We start from the raw sequence: 20,056 nt of genomic DNA on the forward strand, positions 1-20,056 counted from the left end.
TACCTCAACGTCATGACATCTGCAAAGACCCTCTTCCCAACAAAGGTCATATTCACAGCCGTGGGAGTCAGTTGGGGCCACCATTCAACGCCTCATGCCTGGCAGGACTTGGCAAGGGGAGCCTTGGCTCCCTGAAGATGCCTGTATGGAGGAAACCTCCGCCCAGCCCTGCCTGTGCCCCGCCTGCGGGGTCAGCGGCACCTGCCTTTCCTTCCCGCTGGGGAGCTGAGACCTCCGGCCGCCGCCTGATGTCTGAGCCTGGGGAACGGCCTGCTCTGGTTTATGACTCAGTTCCTCTCAGTTATGCTGTGAGGGTGAATGGATGTAACAGCCGAAAGCAGTCGGGTGTGCTGTGGCAGGAACTTCGACGTTGGGTGTTTTCTTCCCAGTGACCTGGGCTGTGTGACATAGAAGGAAATCCCAAGGCCCCCTGAGTTCAGCCTTTGGGCTCAGACTCAGCGTGGCTGACCCCATTCTCCTGCCTGGGATCTCTGAGCAAGACCGGCTGCCAGGCAGAAGGCCCCCTGCAGCCTGGAGGTGCCTCGTGTCCGGGCACCAGGCCCTCTGTGCCTGGGCAGGGAGTGGGTGTGAGCGTGGCCTCCATGTGCAGCTGGTCCGCAGCTCTCCCCTACATGCTCGCCATGTGCCTGGGCCCATGTCCTCATCAGGGGGGTGGTAGCAGTACAGCCTGGTGGGGTCTCAGGACCATGCCTGGTCCATAGGGAGTACTGTGGGAGGCCAGCTCTGGCCATGCTGTAGGGGGCCCTGCAGATGTGGGCACCACTGCCAGGGGAAGGGGAGGATGAAGAGGGGGCTCCAGCTGTCCTGCCTGACACCCCACCTTGGGGCCTCCTTGTCTGCTGCATCTGCTCCCTCCTGCCCTTTTGAATCTGGGGGGGGGCCCCCAGGGTACGAGGCCTCAGGTACCCCCTCCCCCACCGTGTCAGTCCCCAGTTCCACAGCTCCAGCAGGCAGTGAGGTCCAAGGGCCAGGCAGGGGGAGGTGAACGGAAGCACCCCTTCCTCTTGCCACTGGGCACCACCGCCGGGCAGTTGTCCTGCTGCCCATGCAGTCCTGGCTGATGCTGCAGGGACAGCACCACGCTTCACACAGACCGAGCCTGGTGCGTGCGAGAACGTGCGGCTGTCGCACTCGAGGGTCCGCTCTAGTGGCGGCACCGTGCCCCTGTGGCCTCCAGGCTGCTGGAACAGTGTAGAACTCAGGACAGCCCCAGCCTGAGCCAGGAAGTGCCTCCAGCCAGAGGGGCCCTGGGCAGATGCCGTCCCTGTGCCTCAGTTTCCCTACCTATAAAATCAGACCCACCCCATACGCCTGCTTGTCACGAAGATGACGCCGTACCTGCAGGATGCTGGCAGTGCCTTGTCCCTGGGGGTGAGTCGTGACAAATGCTAATTTCTCTATTGTTACTTTTTCTCCTTCTGTTTCTCGTTCCAAAGTCGCCCTGGCAGCATACAAGTGGCTGGTTTGCTACCTGCTCCGAGAGACTTATCAAAAATTAAACCAAGAGAAAAGATCAGGAAGCAGTGACTTTGAAGCAAGGAATAACTGCCAGGTAGGTATTTGTTTTCAAAATTCCCTTTTGTATTATTTGCTCTTAATTCCCCAGTCGTTGTGTCCCTGGCAGTTCAGGCCCCAGACCCTGAGCTCCCGTGACCCTGGGCAGATGACTTGATGACTTTGCTGCTTGCTCAGCTCCTCTGTAACACAGGGATGGCGGCACCTGTCTTGCTGGGCTGGGGAGGTCATGGATGTTACATTTACCGTGCCTGACGGTTCCCAGCCCATAAACCGGAGCAGTGAAGCGCTGGGTTGTGAGAGCCTTGGATGCACAGACAGGCAGGGACACCACTGCAGACACTCAGAGTGCTCCCTCCTGACTCATGGGAGTGACGCCAGCGCCCTGCTTGGTTTTCCACAAGTTGCTCTTGCCTTCCCGAGGGGCTGGGGTGGCAATGGTGAGTGGGTCGTCATTGGCCTTGGAAAGTGCTTTGGTTCTCACACCTGGACAGGGCTGTCTTTTGTGTTCTGGGAAGCCACAGGGAAAAAACAGCCTGTTATAAAACGCCTTGTCATGCCAGGAACCTGGTTCCATGTGATTCCAGCCCTGTCCCGGCTGTCTGCCCTAGAGCAGAGCCCAGCCCCTCCCCTGTCTAGGGGGCAGCTGTTGGGGGCAGTGGGGCTCCCGGATGTGTCTGTGGGTGCCGTGAGCACTCTTGGTGGAGTGCGCCAGCGCTAACCATAGCTGTGGGGAGACTCAGGCCATGAGTGTTGTGCAGGGAGGCCATGGATACGGAGAGAGCTGCTGTCGCCCCTTCTCCCTAGTGTCAGTTCATGAAGTTATGGGTCAGCTTCAATAATGAAGCCGCTGTGGGGACCCAGGTCCATGTCTGCCTGTCTCTGGGAAGGCCTGGCACCCCACAGCCTGCTGCTGGGGGGCAGCCGTGCCCCTCAGGCCAGCACCTCTAGAACCTGCTGCACACACCTGCCCTGGGATGAGGAGAGAAAGCGGGAAGGATGGGCTCCTGCCGAGCTCAAAGAGACCTGGATTGGACCGGGCGCAGTGGCTCATGCCTGTAATCCCAGCATTTTTGGAGGCCAAGACAGGTGGATCACAAGGTCAGGAGATCAAGACCATCCTGGCGAATACAGTGAAACCCGGTGTCTACTAAGAATACAAAAAATTCGCCAGGCATGATGGCAGGCGCCTGTAGTCCCAGCTACTTGGGAGGCTGAGGCAGGAAGAACTGCTTGAACATGGGAGGCAGAGGTTGCAGTAAGCCGAGATCACACCACTGCACTCTAGCCTGGGTGACAGAGCAAGATTCCATCTCAAAAAAAAAGAAAAAAAGAAACCCAGATTGAATTTATAGCTGAAAAGAAATGAAGTCAGCAGGTGGCCAGGGTCAGTAGAACTTGTAGTTTAGGGCCATGGTGACCGAAAATAGGAGACTTGAAGTGACCCAGAACAGGCTGCCTTCTGTACCCACCCTGGCTGATAACACGGCAGGTTGGGTCATTCAGAAACCGATGGATGCCTGTCAGCTTCCACCGCTCCCTCCTCTGCAGGCCACATCCTCGTGTTAAGGTGGAATAGGCTGCTGCACTGGCTCGTGTCTGTAATGCCAGCGCATTAGGCAGGCTGAGGCAGGAAGATCGCTTGAGCCCAGGAGGTTGAGGCTGCAGTGGGCCACGATCACATCACTGCACTCCAGCGTGGGCAACAGAGCAAGACCCTGTCTCAGAAAAGAAAAAAAGAATTTTTTTAATGGAATGGAGATTCTCCAATGAGTTATGAAACAAGACCCCCAGAAACGGAGGGCACAAAAGGACCCCATTCCTAACAACACCTGTGTCTCTTAGAACTGCCTGGTAGGTCCTTAGCACCCCCTTCCAGCCCCGGCCTATGCTGGGGCCGCAGCCTGTGTGACCCCACAACACCCCGAGTGTGTGGCTCAGCTGCTGAGAAACCACTTACCTTCAGCTTTTCCTTCGAGAACTTGGTGACAGAATTTCAGGGAGTCCTGCGGCAGAGGCCAGGAGGGGTCCTGGGTTCTGAGTCCGGCTGAGACGGTGACCCTGGGCCGAGCTGTGAAGCTGACAGACACCCACAGACACCAGCCACAAGGCCTTGGAGGGAAAGCAGTTGCCAGGGTGGGGCTTCGTGCTCCAGACCTGCTCTGGGTCGCAGAGCTTTCAAGAGCAGGGGACGTTTGTGACAGCTGAGAGCCCTTGGGGCCCTGGGCTGGATGCTAAGGGGCCCATGGGAGATGCAGCCCCTTCCCCTGCAATACGGCATAAGAAGAAAGCCTCAGCCTAGACCAGCCTTTTCAGGAAGATGGGAGCCAGAAGCTGTTAAAAAATAAAACCATCGGATTTGGCTGCATGAAGGTTCAGCATTTCTGCATTGCAAAAGATGCTCCGAACAAAATCAGAAGACACACAGCAGACTGGGGAAGCCCACGTGGCATGTCGCTGACAGAGAACACCCTCAGGAAGGAAGAAACTCCTTCAGATAGATGCCCGCCTGGTCAGAAACCAGCCCTAGCAGCCGCTGACCTGGAGCCAGGGCCAGGAGCTGCAGGTCAAAGCCATACTTCCGCAGGCATCAGGCTGGGCTCGGGCAGCAGCACCGTTCGTGGAGAGGGTGACGGCTGTGTCCTTTGAGAAGGTTACTGGCATTTTTGTTAGAAGTGTGCCTACTCTTTGACCTGGTGGGTAAAATTGATTAACTTTTAAACATTTTCTGGCTCTTGCCAATAACTGCTATCTACCATTTACCCACCGTAAGCCAGGCATGCGCAGAAAGGTCTTTAACAATGCATTTCTCTCATTTTTCGGCTGAGTGACACCTTCACGTGTTCAACAGCCAGTAGATATAAAAGATGGGTGGTGGCGTCCCCGCACCCTGCCTCGAGCCTGGGACTAAAAAGGTGGGTGGTGGCGTCCCCGCAGCCTGCCTCCAGTCTGGGAATAAAAAGGTGGGTGGTGGCGTCCCCACAGCCTGCCTCCAACCTGGGACTAAAAAGATAGGTGGTGGCGTCCCCGCAGCCTGCCTCCAGTCTGGGAATAAAAAGGTGGGTGGTGGCGTCCCCGCACCCTGCCTCAAGCCTGGGACTAAAAAGATGGGTGGTGGCGTCCCCACAGCCTGCCTCCAGCCTGGGAGTAAAAAGGTGGGTGGTGGCGTCCCCGCAGCCTGCCTCCAGCCTGGGAGTAAAAAGGTGGGTGGTGGCGTCCCCGCAGCCTGCCTCCAGCCTGGGAGTAAAAAGGTGGGTGGTGGCGTCCCCGCAGCCTGCCTCCAGCCTGGGAGTAAAAAGGTGGGTGGTGGCGTCCCCGCAGCCTGCCTCCAACCTGGGACTAAAAAGATAGGTGGTGGCGTCCCCGCAGCCTGCCTTCACCCTGGGATCGACCCCTGTCACAAGGGCTCCAGGTTCCCTTCAGGAATTTGCACATCAGAAGGCGGACAAGGACGAGGACATTTGTTCTTCCTGAGCCACATGCTGGATTCTGTATCTGGGTCGTTTCATGTTGTCTACTTTGGGAGTGAAGGAAGTTGAGGCCAAGAGAAATGCCCAAGGTCCCCCAGCTCGCCTGTGCCAGGGCCAGGATTGCACCCAGGCCAGCTGTCACAGAGCCCAGCCCTTTCCCCAGGCTGCGTGGCTGCTCTCTGAATTTGGACCATTTGGGGTTTGGTTTTTTGCCTGAACTATATCCATTGCCTCTTAAAATGTACTTCAGAAATCAGAGTGTACCAGACTGGGACCCTCCCCTCTCTCTGTGCTGAAGATTTCCTGGGTGTCCGGGTTTACTGCTATAAAGGGACAGCTGACCATAGCTGCATGGAGCCTGAGAAGTGCCTGTCCCAGTCCTAGCTGGGGACAGTTTGGCAGCTCTGGAGGGGCAGCTGAGGTGGTCCAGAAGATCCCCGTAGAGCACAGTCCAGCCCCTGCCCTGTCTGGGGGCAGCTGGTGGGGGCAGTGGGACTCCCAGATGTGTCTGTGGGTGCCGTGAGCACTCTTGGCTGGAGTGCGCCAGCCCTAACCGTAGCTATGGGGACACTTTGGCCATGGGGAGGGACTGCACCTGAGACATTACTGTCCCCCCGGGTCTCCGGAGTTCATACCACGTGGGATGCTTCCTGGGCCCCAGCCCACGTTGGTTAATGTTGTGGTCAGCTCTGCTGGTTGCCATGGCAGACACTGTTTAGGGAGCCCATCGTCAGAGCCTGTGTCCCCCCAGTGACTGCTGGCCTTATGTGGACCTTTCCTGGAACAACAGCGCAGTGTCATGCAGGCAAATCCTGGGGACCGAGATGCCGTCGAGCACAATAGAGCTGCCATCGCAGGCACTTCCTGTGAGAGGGCTGCCCTGACCCCAGCAGCACCACACGGGAGACAACACTGAGGCTTGTATGACGCCTTTTGCTCTCTTGCACAGCTGCAGAGCCGAGTGACTCTGTGTTTCAAAACTCACTGGCACTCGGGACGCATTATTTGACAGCAGCAAGGTTCCAGAGGGGGCTGTCTTTCTGGCCCCCACGGCCTGTCTGGCCTGTGCCATCGCTGTATCACGCTGTGTCACTTTCATGGCAAAACACACTGAAGCGGCGTGGCGACTGCAGGTGAGGGGGAGAGTGGTGCGGGGCACAGGGCTCAGACTCAGATTCGGTTCTGAGGACCGCCTCTCTGTGCCCGGGCCCTGCTGGGATTGGCTGGGATTGGGGTTCGCAGAGGACCCATGGCGAGAGGAGAGGCCCTTGTGGTGTGGGAGCACGTTTTGGGGTGTGGGCGGATTCAATGGAATTGCCGTGTTCTCGTGGACGCAGGAGCAGCTTGCGGGGGTGCAGGTGCCGTCGCCTGCTTGTTTCATGGAAGGTGAAAGGAGGAGGGGCTGAGGCCTGGAGCTGCAGCACCACGCCTGGCAGCTCCCCCAGAGGCCTGTATTATCAGCCTCCTGTCAGAGGCCTCGGGTGGGAGCCTGAGGGCTGCCCCACCTCACTTGGCAGGGCTCTGGGAATTCTGGGTGCTAGTCCTAGCTGGGGTCTGTCATGCAGTCCCCACGGCCCCAGTGCAAGTCCAGATCCCGCCAAAACCAAGGCCCAGAGCTATGGCACGTGTGAGATCAGGAGAGGGCAGGAAGCCCCAAGGCCCCGGGCTGGCACACTCCATGCTCAGAGAGCAGGGAGCAGGACAGGCCTTCCTGGCACTCTCCTGAATGGCACACTCAGGAGGGGGACGGCCCACCCATGAGTGTGCAGGACCCAGCGGGGGTCTTGGGACGGGACCAGTCAGGCTGGCATGAAGCAGAACGGGAAAGCAGCTTCTCCCGGTTTCTGTTTTCCCGAGGCTCCTGATCCCAACAGGGCCCTGGAGGACACTGGCTTTGTGACTGGAGACCCTGCTGCCGTGTGCTTCGCCCTGCTGTGTTCTGGGAAGATTTGGGGCAGCAGCATAGGCCAGGCACGCAGCCGGGTCCTCCTGCAGCAGTCGGTCCCCCGTACCCTGTATTTCATCGCTTGGCTGGATTTTTTTTAATTTTAAAAATGGCACCTGCTCATCCTAACAAGTCAAGCAATGCGTGTGTTGTTTTCCTAATTTAAAATATCTGGTGAGATGATAAATGGGAGACAGGGAAAGAAAGGCTAATAAGTGAAGTTGATGATTATCAGCAAATGTTTTTGATATTATAGCAGATGCTGGCAAGGCTGTGGAGAAGAGTGACATGGATACACGGTTGGTGGGAACGCAGATTAGTTCAGCCACTGTGGAGGGCAGCTTGGCGATTTCTCAGAGCTAAGAGTTGCCCTTCCCCTCGACCCAGCGATCCCATTACTGGGTACATACCCCAAAGAAAAGCAGTCATCCTGCCAGCCGGACACATGTACCTGTACGTCCATCGCGGCACTATTCACAATAACAAAACTGTAGAATCAACCCGGGTGCCCCACAGCGGTGGACTGGATAAAGAAAATGGGGTACATAGACACCACGGGATACCGTGCAGCCATCACTACCAACAGTCATGGCTTTTGCAGCAACATGGATGCAGCTACAAGCCGTTATCCTCAGCAGACTAACGCAGCAACGGAAAACCAAATGCTGCATGTTCGCACGTATAAGTGGGAGCTAAACATTGGGCACTCATGGACATAAAGATGGGAGCAGCAGAGCCTGCGGGGGATGTACAGCATGGAGAGAAAGGAGAGAAGCGTGCTTTGGAGGCTTTGGAGGAGGGGGTGGCTGTTCCTTTGGAGAAGCGAAGTCAATTCTGAGCTCAGGGAGGAGCTTGACAAGCCCCTTCTCCAGCTCCTCTGTCTTCCTGTGTGGAAGAAGCCAGGTCCTGGGCCCTCGGGGGCCTCCTGGTGGGCGCCCACACTGTAGCCGCAGAGCATCCCGAAGCCTGCCCCAGGCCCGGTGTGCAATGACCGTGCCTCTCCCAGTCCCAGATGGGAGCTGAGCTGAGATTGAGGCCTTAGAGGGCGTCGGTGGAGCCAGAGCACTCCCAGCTCCATCTTCACATAGGCCTTTTCCATCGTGTTCTAGAAACGTCTTATGCTGCACGGCGTCTGTGTGCTGCCTCACCTCATGTTACTGTCCTAGGACTTGCACGGGAATGCAGACCCGCGTTCGTGTTTCCTGAGAACTTCCTCCACCGGGAATCTGGGCGGGGCTGGGACTTTCATGGTCCTTATGATGCCGTCCTGTGTTCCAGGTGTCCCACGGCCGTCCCTTGGCGCTGGCCTTCCTGGAGCTCACCGTGGTGCAGAGGTTCCATGAGCACGTGCACCAGCCCTGCGTGCCGCCCTCGCTGCGGGCCGTGCTGGGGCGGCTCAGTGCTCTGTACGCCCTTTGGTCCCTGAGCCGCCACGCGGCCCTGCTCTACCGAGGTGAGGCTTCTGACTGCGGGCTTGCTGTCCTCCCCAGAGTCAGGGCCCCGCTGTTGTATCTAGGAAGCTGCTTCCTGCACCATTGTCCTCCTTCCACAGGACTTACTGAACATGGCGGAGAGCGCTGTGGACAGATGAGGAGCCCACTTCCATAATGAGAAGCATATGGGGCAGAACAGTGTCAGGGTGGTGCCAAGAGACCCAATTTTCCTTTCACTTGGGGTTCGGTTCAGAGAGCACTTCCAGAAGGCCCCCTCGTGCCAGGCAGCCTGCCGGGCTCTGCAGAGAGCAGAAGGCCACCCCCTAGGTCCCATAAGGCACAGAGAGACACGAGCCAGGAGTGTCTAGACTTGGGAACCCTGGAAGACTTCCTGGAGGACGGGGTGCTGGGGCTGATTCCTGGAGGATTGGTGGGAATGGGGTAAACCAAAGTTTGTCAACCTTTTGTTGGTTGTTGCCCCCAGCAAGTCTTTTTAGGTGGTTCTTCCCAATGGCTGGCACCCATGCATCTTTGGTACTAGGATATACCACGTATCCATTCATGTCCTGCATCTCTGGGCTTGTGAAGAATAAGATCCTCCCCACCCCAAGAGCCAGCGTTTACCCCCTGGAAGGTGGTGCTGACCCCGTGGAGGCCTTGACCATGCCCAGGTGCACCAAGGAAGGGACACGAGTGTCTGCCAGAGAGGGCGGGCACAGGGCAGGAGCCCCACTGCTACCTGAGAAAAACCCTAAGTGATAAGACACAGTTCTCGCCAGCAAAAATCATAGCAAACGCAGATCCTGCCACAGATGCGCTCCCGAACGCACAAGGCCACGGCCTTGGACCTCTTAGGGCCCCACCAGAAACCACAGCGGCTGGAGGCGACACCAAGAGCCAAGTCCCCCTGCAGCCTCTGAGTCCCTGCAGGTGACACCAAGGGCCAAGTCCCCCGGCAGCCTCTGAGTCCCTGCAGGCGACACCAAGGGCCAAGTCCCCCTGCAGCCTCTGAGTCCCTGCAGGCGCCCATCACCCCCCTCCCGACTCCCCTGGGTGGTCCCAGGTACCCCCTCGCGCCTGCGCCCCCTGCCATGCACCCCTGCTTCGCTCTGCCCAGGAGCCCCTTCCTTGCTTCCTCCCGAGGGAGGAACCCACCCAGCCTCCCTGAGCTCCAGCAGGTGTGAGCCCAGTGGCCACCCGTCACCTCTGAGCCTGGGACCTTGCCTCCCTCGTTGCCCCAGGCCAGAGACCATCAATGCCTGAGTGGGAAAAGGGTGTCAGAACTTGGCCCCTCGGGTCACAGCTGGGCTGGGGACAGCAATGACACTGATGTGTTCACCCAAAACAGGCCTCCTGTGTGGCCAATTTGGAAAGTGCACTCAGGGCATGTTGGTATTGGGGTTGGTTTTGGACTGAGGACCCAGCCCCCACATGACCGAGGCTATGCTTGCAGGTGGATACTTCTCTGGTGAGCAGGCAGGAGAAGTGTTGGAGAGCGCCGTCCTGGCCCTGTGTTCCCAGGTGAGCCGTGGGTGCTGCCGTGTTCTCTACATCCATGTTACACAACCACCCAGAGCCGACACGCACCCCCTTAGCGTCACCCAGAGCCGATACACACTGCTTTAGTGTCACCCAGAGCCGACACGCACCCCCTTAGCATCACCCAGACCGACACGTACCACCTTAGTGTCACCCAGAGGAGCCGACGTGCACCGCCTGAGCATCACCCAGAGCTGACACGCACTGCCTTAGCATCACCCAGACCGACACGCACCACCTTAGTGTCACCCAGAGGAGCTGACGCGCACCACCTTAGCATCACCCAGAGCCAACACGCACCGTCTTAGTGTCACCCAGACCGACACGCACCGCCTTAGCGTCACCCAGACCGACACGCACCGCCTTAGCGTCACCCAGACCGACACGCACCACCTTAGCGTCACCCAGACCGACACGCACCGCCTTAGCGTCACGCAGAGCCGACACACACCGCCTTAGCGTCACCCAGAGCTGACACCCACCCCCTTAGCATCACCCAGAGCTGACACGCACCCCCTTAGTGTCACCCAGAGCCGACACGCACCCTCTTAGCTTCACCCAGAGCTGACACCCACCCCCTTAGCATCACCCAGAGCTGACACGCACCCCCTTAGCGTCACCCAGAGCCAACACGCACCCTCTTAGCATCACCCAGAGCTGACATGCACCGCCTTAGCGTCACCCAGACCAACACGCACCGCCTTAGCATCACCCACAGCTGACAAGCACCCCCTTAGCGTCACCCAGAGCCAACACCCACTCCCTTAGCGACACCCAGAGCCGACACCCACCCCCTTAGCGTCACCCAGAGCCGACACGCACCCTCTTAGTGTCACCCAGAGCTGACACGCACCCTCTTAGCATCACCCAGAGCCGACACCCACTGCCTTAGCATCACCCAGAGCTGACACTCACTCCCTTAGTGTCACCCAGAGCCGACATGCACCTTAGCATCACCCAGAGCCGACACACACTGCCTTAGCGTCACCCAGAGCCAACACGCACCGCCTTAGTGTCACCCAGGGCCGACACGCACCCCCTTAGTGTCACCCAGAGCCGACAAGCACCCTCTTAGCGTCACCCAGAGCCAACACGCACCACCTTAGCATCACCCAGACTGACACGCACCGCCTTAGTGTCACCCAGAGCCGACACACACCCCCTTAGTGTCACCCAGAGCCGACACGCACCGCCTTAGCATCACCCAGACTGACACGCACTGCCTTAGTGTCACCCAGAGCCAACACGCACCCCCTTAGCGTCACCCAGAGCCGACATCCACCACCTTAGCGTCACCCAGAGCGGACACACACTTCCTTAGTGTCACCCAGAGCCGACATGCACCTTAGCATCACCCAGAGCCGACACACACTGCCTTAGCGTCACCCAGAGCTGACACGCACCACCTTAGCGTCACCCAGACTGACACACACTGCCTTAGCGTCACCCAGAGCTGACACGCACTGCCTTAGTGTCACCCAGAGCTGACACGCACCCCCTTAGCGTCACCCAGATCGACATGCACCCCCTTAGCGTCACCCAGAGCTAACACGCACCCCCTTAGCGTCACCCAGACCGAAACACACTCCCTTAGCGTCACGCAGAGCCGACATCCACCGCCTTAGCGTCACCCAGAGCTGACACGCACTTCCTTAGTGTCACCCAGAGCCGACACACACTGCCTTAGCATCACCCAGAGCTGACACGCACCACCTTAGTGTCACCCAGAGCCGACATGCACCTTAGCATCACCCAGAGCCAACACACACTGCCTTAGCGTCACCCAGAGCTGACACGCACTTCCTTAGTGTCACCCAGAGCCGACACACACTGCCTTAGCGTCACCCAGAGCCGACATGCACCCCCTTAGCGTCACCCAGACCGACATGCACCCCCTTAGCGTCACCCAGAGCTGACACGCACCCCCTTAGCGTCACCCAGACTGAAACGCACCCCCTTAGCGTCACCCAGAGCCGACACGCACTGCCTTTGCAACCCAAACATTAATGTTTGTTCAGGGTTTAGTAAAAACTGGAGGATTACAAGAAAATATGCCAACATCAGAAATTTCTGCAAAAGTAACCTGTCGGGGTGTCTCCAGATCTGCACACACCCAGGCCCTCTCACACACCGTTTGCAGCTACTTTGAGAATTCTCTGAGCGTTCAGGGGACTCAGCCTCCAATTTGTTTCCTGGCGGTGTCCTTGTTTACCATAATCTATTACCTATGTCACCCAGGAAATCAGAGGGCCCCAACCCCACGTTCTGATCTGGCAGCTGTCTTCTATCCAGGGACAGAAGCCCCCTTGCTGTGCTGGTTAGCGTGGTAGACGCTGGGTCGGGGGGAGGCGGCTGTGTGAGTGAGGGTCTCAGATTTCCTTTCATTGCACTGAATTTGAGGAGCCACTTGTGCTGGTGCTGGTGCTGCCGCGGCGGGCAGGACCACTGTGTCCACGGAGACGTCACTCCACATTTGCTGGTAGGAACCGGACCGCGTACTGCTGCATTTTAGCGCAGTGTCTCCGGTGACTGGAGACGTGGCCTTTCATCTCCCCTGTCGCTGCTTTCACACTTGATCTGGGACCAGTGGAATGTCCCTGTGACTGGCTGTGAGCCTCTCTCGGGATTCACTGTATAAACCCCTTCCCTGAGCCTGCCGTTCTGGAGACGGGTGTGTCTAATTGTGGTACACGTTTGTGGCCACATTTACTCCTCTTAACATCGAACCGGCCACAGGGAGGGGTTTTCCTTGGCTCCTCCAAGAGCCAAACTTTACCCGCTTGGGGCCGTGTTGACCCTGTGGAGGACTTCGGAGTATGCAGGTGAGCCAAGGAAAGCACAGGGGTAACCTTGCAGAGGGGGGCGTAGCGGGAGGTGTTGTTTATAAAAAGTGCCTGGGTGCGGTGACTCACGCCTATAATCCCAGCACTTTGGGAGGCCAAGGCAGGAGGATCACTTGAGGCCAGGAGTTCAAGACCAGCCTGAGCAACGTAGTGACACCTCATCTCTACAAAAAATAATTTTTTTTTCTTTTTTTTTTTTTTTGAGACGGAGTCTCACTCTGTCACCCAGGCTGGAGTGCAGTGGCGCAATCTCAACTCACTGCAAGCTCCACCTGCCGAGTTCACGCCATTTTCCTGCCTCAGCCTCCCCAACAGCTGGGACTACAGGCGCCGCCACCACGCCCAGCTAATTTTTTTGTATTTTTAGTAGAGACGGGGTTTCACCGTGTTAGCCAGGATGGTCTTGATCTCCTGACCTTTTGATCCACCCGCCTCAGCCTCCTAAAGTGCTGGGATTACAGGCATGAGCCACCACGCCCGGCCTACAAAAAATAATTTTAAAAAATTAGCCAGGCCTGGTGGCATATGCCGGTAGTCCCAGCTACTCAAGAGGCCGAGGTAGGGTGGCTTAAGCCCACGTGTTTGAGGCTGCAGTGAGCCGTAATTGCACCATCACACTCCAGCCTGGGCAACAGAGCCAGATCCTGTCTCAAAAAAATAGAAAAAAAGCCACATCTGATTTCCCAGTGAGGCTATGGCCAAGGCTGGCTGACTGTTGTGTGCCACTCTGTGTGTGCCCGTCCACACCACTCTCTTGGGGAGGCCACGGTCAGCCAGGTGGAGAGGGTGCCAGCCATCTGCTAGGCCAGGGCCATCAAATTCAGCCCAGTCCTGCCGTTCACCTGAGTGTCGTCTGCGGGTGTCTTTGTGCTACCACGGCAGAGCAGGCAGTTGCCAGAGACCGTGGCCCACAAAGCTGGTAACATCTCCTACCTGGACCCTTACGGAACACGTTTGTTGGGCTCAGCACCTGTGCTCTGCCAAGTGCTTCTCTCCGGGAGCAGTGGCGTTTGTCTGCAGCCTTCATGCCGAGGCACGTGGACCAGGACCAGGTGGCCACACCCTGCAGAGCACGGCGTTGAAGCGCAGAGGCTCACTCAGTTTCTCCATTGTGGCCTTTATTACTCTGTGCTGACCGATTGCCTTTGATCCATATCATTAACGGTGTCTCCCATTCCTGGGTTCCATGCAGTGTAGCCACGGCATTTCATAATATTTTAAGGAGAATTTTTTTTTTTTTTTTGAGACGGAGTCTTGCTCTGTCCCCCAGGCTGGAGTGCAGTGGCGCGATCTCAGTTCACTGCAAGCTCCGCCTCCCGGGTTCAGGCCATTCTCCTGCCGCAGCCTCCCGAGTAGCTGGGACTACAGGCGCCCGCCACCACGCCTGGCTAATTTTTTGCATTTTTTTAGTAGAGACGGGGTTTCACCATGTTAGCCGGGATGGTCTCAATCTCCTGACCTCGTGATCCGCCCACCTCGGCCTCCTAAAGTGCTGGGATTACAGGCTTGAGCCACCGTGCCCGGTCTTTTTTTTGCATTTTAAGGACGTTCTTGAGAATCCACTCATATAAATTTCATGTGTCATATTGAAGAATAATTTGTTCAGTGGAATAGGAGAGTAATAAAACCACTGCCAACCGAGGAGGCTTTGTATGCTTATGGCTTTTCCAAGTGCTCATAAATGCCTTTTCTATTACATGTTTTCTGGACATATTTTCCTTTACTGGAACAGCAGTTGCCCACATAAGCCAAAGCTTAGAAATGAGCCTCCGGAGGCAGCTGCTAATTCACGAGCTGCAGGGTCGTCACTTTTAAGGGCCTTTTCTACCTTGTTGGGAAGAAACAAGCCCTGGCAGTCCTGAGTGAAAAGCAGCATGGTGAAAACATTCCCGCGCACAGCCAGGGACTCGAATCCAGGCCAGTGACGAGATCACGCATTGGCAGCAGAGCCGCACGTGCCGCTCAGGTTACCCGTTGCTAGTGGGTCCTAGCAAACACGGACAGGGCTGTTACCCTTTGGTCACCATGGAAATTCCCGGGAGGTGCCAAGTGTCTGGGCTTTGTTTTCCAACAGCTGAAAGACGACGCGGTTGCCCTGGTAGACGTGATCGCTCCTCCTGACTTTGTTCTGGACTCACCGATTGGCAGAGCGGACGGCGAGGTAAAGGGAGGACAGGGCCTCACAGGGGCGCCCCAAGGGCCGATGGGCATTTCTGCGGAGCTGAGATGCTTCTGTGGGTCGGGGGTCTGGTGGCTTCTGGAAAGTGGTCACACTTGGGGGAGCTTCTGTGGGGAGGGCCCAGGACAAGTCGGGACAGCCTCATTCTGGTGTTTCGCCATGCTGGCTCTGTGGTTGCAGGGGATTTTCCCGTCCCCTGCCTGCTTTTTCCTCTCGAGATGGGGTGGTGGCACTGCCCGCCTGCACAGGCAGAAGTTGGAGGTCCACACACTGTGGCCTCTGCCCTCTTCCCACTCCCCACTCCCCACTGGCCTCCCCGGTCCCAGGTCTTACCCCCATCTGACCATGCAGGCTCCTGGCCATGCAGGTCTCTCCCCCATCCCTGTCCTGGAATCCCCAGGCCCCTCTGTCCCCTCTGACCATCCATGGCTGTCACTGGGGTTACTCTCCCCTGTCCTACTTTCCCCCAGCTGGCTCCCTGTGGCTCCCCAGCCCCCCATGTTCCATAATGATTTCTTCAAAGCAGATGGAGTCGGGCTGCTCCCCGAGGGAGCCTCCACCAGCCTCCTTGACCCTGCCACGCCCCAGCCCCAGGCAGCCACTGCATCCCTCCAGGGTCCTTCGCCCCACGCTCCCCTCCTGCCCACCAGATCCAGCCTTACTGGCCTCTCCATCTGTCGTGCCAGGCCCGTGCCCACCCCAGGGCTTTGTGCCTGCTGCTCTGGCTGCCTGGAGTGCCTTGCATTCTTTCAGTATAAGCTGACTCGCTGCCTTGGAGAGGCCTTCTCTGGCGTCCAGCTGAGGCAGTGCCCCAGCCACTGCAGTGTGGCCCTTGCTGGCCTCATCACTGACCCTGTGTTTCCCTCCCACCTGATGATGCCCTTGAGGGGTGACGCTCACAGGTCCACTGGGTGCCCTGCAGCACCCCACTGCTTATAGGGCTGTGTCCATCTTCTGCTAGAGGGACTCGGCGTGTCAGTGCTCATGTCCCGTGCCCTGAGGTCCCCCAGCTGTGAGCCACAGAGGGGTCAACCCCATTCCTGCCCCCTGTCCCCACGACTGAGTTCTTTCTGCTGAGGCATCTGCCAGCACCTGGGTCTCTGCTCAAATGGAGATTCAGCCTTAGTGGGCAGGACTCCACCCACAGTCCTCAGGGAATGCTGAAGTCCGTGCATGAGTCCTTACTGGCTTAGCCAGGGAGGGCCCAGTGCCTGGCCTCAGCATGGCCCAGGCTACACCTGGGTTGGGCTAGGTGTGCCAAGAGGCAGGTAGTGCCAGGGGCCGGGTGAGCAGGGCAGGAGGTGAGAGTTCCCAGTAGTAGGAGAGGCAGGGATGGTCATCTCTGCGGAGGGCCTGCTGTCCCGCATCAGGGGGCTGACCACCGACCATCCCCTGAGCCCACACAGCCCAGATGATCCCTGCTGCTGAGAACTGAGATCCAGAGAAGCCCAGTGGGTTTCCCGGCCAGGGAGTGGCGGAGCCAGGATTTGAAGGAACTGTGCCCTGCTGTAGGGAGAGAAGACTTGGGGGGAGCCTTGGATCCTGGGGGAGCACGTAGGAGGGAGACTTGCCCTACCCACCTCCCTGGGAGAGGCAGTCTCACCAGGAGGTAGGGGGCTCACCAGGTAGACAGGCATTCGAAGAGACAGTGGAGCCAGACCCGCCATGGAGGACCCCCGAGCACACAGGACTGTCTGCCCCATACAGGAGCAGCCTGGAGCATCCACTGGCTGCGCCTTGCTCTGCAGAGGCAGGGAACAACCCAGGAGAGGAGAGACCGTGCCCATGATGGAGGGGCCCCTCTGGCTCGGTTCCACAGATAAAACCAGAGCCGACTGGAGGTGTTGCTGGCAGGATGGTTTATAAAACGTGCATTCCTGGTTGAGCGTGGTGGTTCACACCTGTAATCCTAGCCCTTTGGAAGGCTGAGGCGGGCGGATCCCTTGAGCGCAGGAGTTTGAGACCAGCCTAGGCAACAGAGCAAAACCCCGTCCATAAAAATTACAAAAGCTGAGGTGAGAGGATCTCCTGAGCTTGGGGAGGTCCAGGCTGTGGTGAGCAGTGATCGTGCCACTGCACTCCAGCCTGGGCAACAGAGACCTCATCTCAGAGAAAAAAAAAGTACATTTCTCCCAGTTGCAAGGAACTGGTGTATTAACCAGGAGCTGCCGGGTAAGAAATTCACTGTAAACGGACAAACGGAGCCGTAGGGGAGTTGAGACCATCCTTAAACCAAGCCTGCTGCTCCAAACTGTGAAACGTAAGCTGGGACCTAGGCCCTGTGGAGCAGCAGCCTGGATCTGCATCTGTGGAGCCCAGAGTAGCAGAGTGGGGAGGAGGGGTTGCTAAGTACATTTAGCGGGGACAGGCAGAGGGGTTTCTTGTAAATAAAAGGGTCAACATAAGCTGGATGCAAAATAGACCACCTCCCCAGGCTCCGGAGATGGGCTGGGCTGCCCCTTCCCACCTGCACGGGTGAAGTGTCTGCTTAGTCGCCCTTCGCCCTTTGTTTGTACAGCCTTCCTCCAAGACAGGAGCATCTCTCCCCATCTTCCCAGTGAGGCTGCTTAGGCTGAGAGCAGGGAAGTCTGCACATCCCGTAGGGGAGTGCTGGCCTGGGGCAGGACAAGAGGAGCAGGGTGTGGTGGCCCAGGTCCCAGAGTCAGCCAGTAAGGGCCACCAGGCGAGGGCGTCCTGCTGCTGGTGGCCATGTGCCACCTGTGCGGCCTGTAGCGGCCTGGGGTGTGAGAGCAGATTTCAGAGCGGCCGTCGATGCAGCCTTGCAGAATCCTGTGGTGGCTGCAATTACTAAGAAACAGGGTGTCCACTGCCCACAATCATTTCCTTTTCTTTTTTTTTGAGATAGGATCTCACCCTGTCACCCAGGCTGGGGTGCAGTGGCACGATCTCGGCCCACTGTAGCCTCAACCTCCTGGGCTCAAGCAATCCTCCCACCTCAGCCTCCCAAGTAGCTGGGACTACAGGTGAACTCCTCCATGTCCAGTTAATTTTTTGCATTTTTTTTTTTTAAAGATGGGGTTTCTCTATGTTGCCCAGGCTGGTCTCTAGCTCATGAGCTCAAGTGATCTGCCTTCCTCAGCCTCCCAGAGTGCTGGGATTACAGGCACGAGCCACCTCACTTAGCCAATAATTTCCAAAGAAGAGGGCGAGGGCGAGGGGGTGATTTTCATTATAAGTGTGTTTTATGGTACTTTATAATTGAATTTTCCTAATTGTTTTCTACTAAAAAAAAAAAAGTTCATATAAATTTAAATCATTTTAAAATTTCTCTAAAAAGTGAGAGAATTTCCGTTTTGTTGTTGTTGTTTGTTTGTTTTGAGATGGAGTTTCACTCTTGTTGCCCAAGCTGGAGTGCAATGGTGCAATCTTGGCTCATCGAAACCTCCGCCTCCCAGGTTCAAGTGATTCTCCTGCCTCAGCCTCCTGAATAGCTGGGATTACACGCATGTGCCACCACGCCTGGCTAATTTTGAATTTTTTTTTAGTAGAGATGGGGTTTTTCCATGGTGATCAGGCTGGTCTCGAACTCCTGACCGCAGGTGTTCCGCCTACCTCGGCCTCCCAAAATGCTGGGATTACAGGCATGAGCCACCGCGCCCGGCCGAATTTCCTGTGTTTTTAACAAAAACTTTGAGGAGTTGCATTTGCACACTCAGCTGTCTAGGAATCTTTTCCTTCTTATTTCTTTGCCTTCACTTGCTATGTACGTGTTGTTTGCAGCTCTACAAAAACCTCTGGGGCGCTGTCCTGCAGGAAAGCAAGGTGTTGGAGCGGGCATCCTGGTGGCCAGAGTTTTCTGTGAACAAACCTGTCATAGGAAGTCTGAAATCAAAGCTGTAGTGGCGCTGGCACACATTCAGCCAAGTCTAATGAAACGAAGGGAACTAATCAGACGTGGACCTCAACCTCTGATTCCAGAACACGCTGGAGATTGCTGCTGCCTTCTGAGCCCGCACCTCTGCGCTTAAACTGCTGATTGACCTCACCGCCCAGGCAGACGGGAGGGAGGCGCCCGGCCGGCTGGGCTACTCTGGGATTGTGGTGATTTGCAGCGTGGAAAAGAAATGCACGTGATCATGTCTGCGACGCGCTGTGGGTTTTTTGATCATTAGAATTTCGCACATTCAGGTTTCAGGGTTCAGCTCCTGACTCTAAAGTAGACAGCCCATAGTCAGGGGTTTTCTGGTCAGACAACCTGTGATTTGTCTAGATTTTTTCCAGAGCTCCACTTCATGAAGAAGTCAGTGGTGCCAGTCTGGTTCTTTGTCAGCTCTCCCTCGGCTTTGTCACCTGATCAAATTATGTCATAACCTTATTAATTTGCACATAGATCATCTGAATGTCATGGTTTAAGACTTAAGGAGGGACATCTATTTGATTACTTTCTTTTGTGGAGCTGGAAATGTCCGTCGAGGAAATGTTTTTTGAAAAAGTAATGATTTGAGTGGGCAATTCAGTCTCCAACCCCCGCCCCCCTGCCAGTTATATACAAATCGCTTTATTCGTAACATGTTTGATCTGTTTGTTCCTGCAGAGTCTGCCCAGCAGGTCCTTGCACACATGTGGCCTGTCCCCATGGCGCTAGCCACAGCCTGATTGCAGCAGACCGGGGCCATCGGTGCACGCCTCCCCTGGTCACTCCTGCTCCCCGCAGGGCCGTGGGCTTGGCTGCCCTTCCCAGTGTTAGGTTCCCAGAGCAGTGCCGTCTTGGCGTCTGGGTCCTGCTTCTTAACCTCTCATCTGCTCAGGGCACGGAAGGGCTTTGTCATCAGTAGCAGGGAGTTGGGTCACTCTGGTGCCCCCTGACCCCTGTGGCCACGCTCTTGTCACCACAGTTCATCAAACAGATGTGACCCAGTGTGTCTCAGGACGGTGCTGAACCAACTAGGACCAGTTCTTATTTTTCCGAGTAGCGCAGAGAACTTCTGAGCGTCTGAAGGGCATGGTCCAGAATGGTTTTAAAAACTGAATTTCCAGCACCGGAAACCACTTCTCAAGCTCATTTTCATGTTTAGAAAAGGGGCAGGACACCCCACCACTACATCCCACCCCTTTGGGGCTCCAGGGGCCTCTGAGGGGTAATTAGTGGC

The 20,056-nt window shown here is 56.8% G+C and overlaps 1 protein-coding gene across 5 annotated transcripts in view; it reads left to right on the forward strand.

The window, feature by feature from the left end:
• ACOX3 (acyl-CoA oxidase 3, pristanoyl) overlaps positions 1 to 19,474 on the forward strand; it is a 67,253-nt gene extending 47,779 nt beyond the window's left edge. For all 5 annotated transcript variants that reach the window (XR_012434600.1, XR_012434599.1, XM_045392070.3 and 2 more), the window contains 5 exons: positions 1,458 to 1,573; positions 8,230 to 8,404; positions 9,838 to 9,905; positions 14,841 to 14,927; positions 18,687 to 19,474. Coding sequence is in view for 3 of the 5 variants with exons in the window: in XM_045392070.3 (XP_045248005.2) it covers positions 1,458 to 1,573; positions 8,230 to 8,404; positions 9,838 to 9,905; positions 14,841 to 14,927; positions 18,687 to 18,806 (566 nt within the window). In the remaining 2 variants the exon portion in view is untranslated. The remainder of the gene's footprint in view (positions 1 to 1,457; positions 1,574 to 8,229; positions 8,405 to 9,837; positions 9,906 to 14,840; positions 14,928 to 18,686) is intronic.
• Positions 19,475 to 20,056: the final 582 nt, after the last annotated feature.

This window comes from Macaca fascicularis, chromosome 5, assembly GCF_037993035.2.
Source record: "Macaca fascicularis isolate 582-1 chromosome 5, T2T-MFA8v1.1".
NCBI lineage: Eukaryota > Metazoa > Chordata > Mammalia > Primates > Cercopithecidae > Macaca > Macaca fascicularis.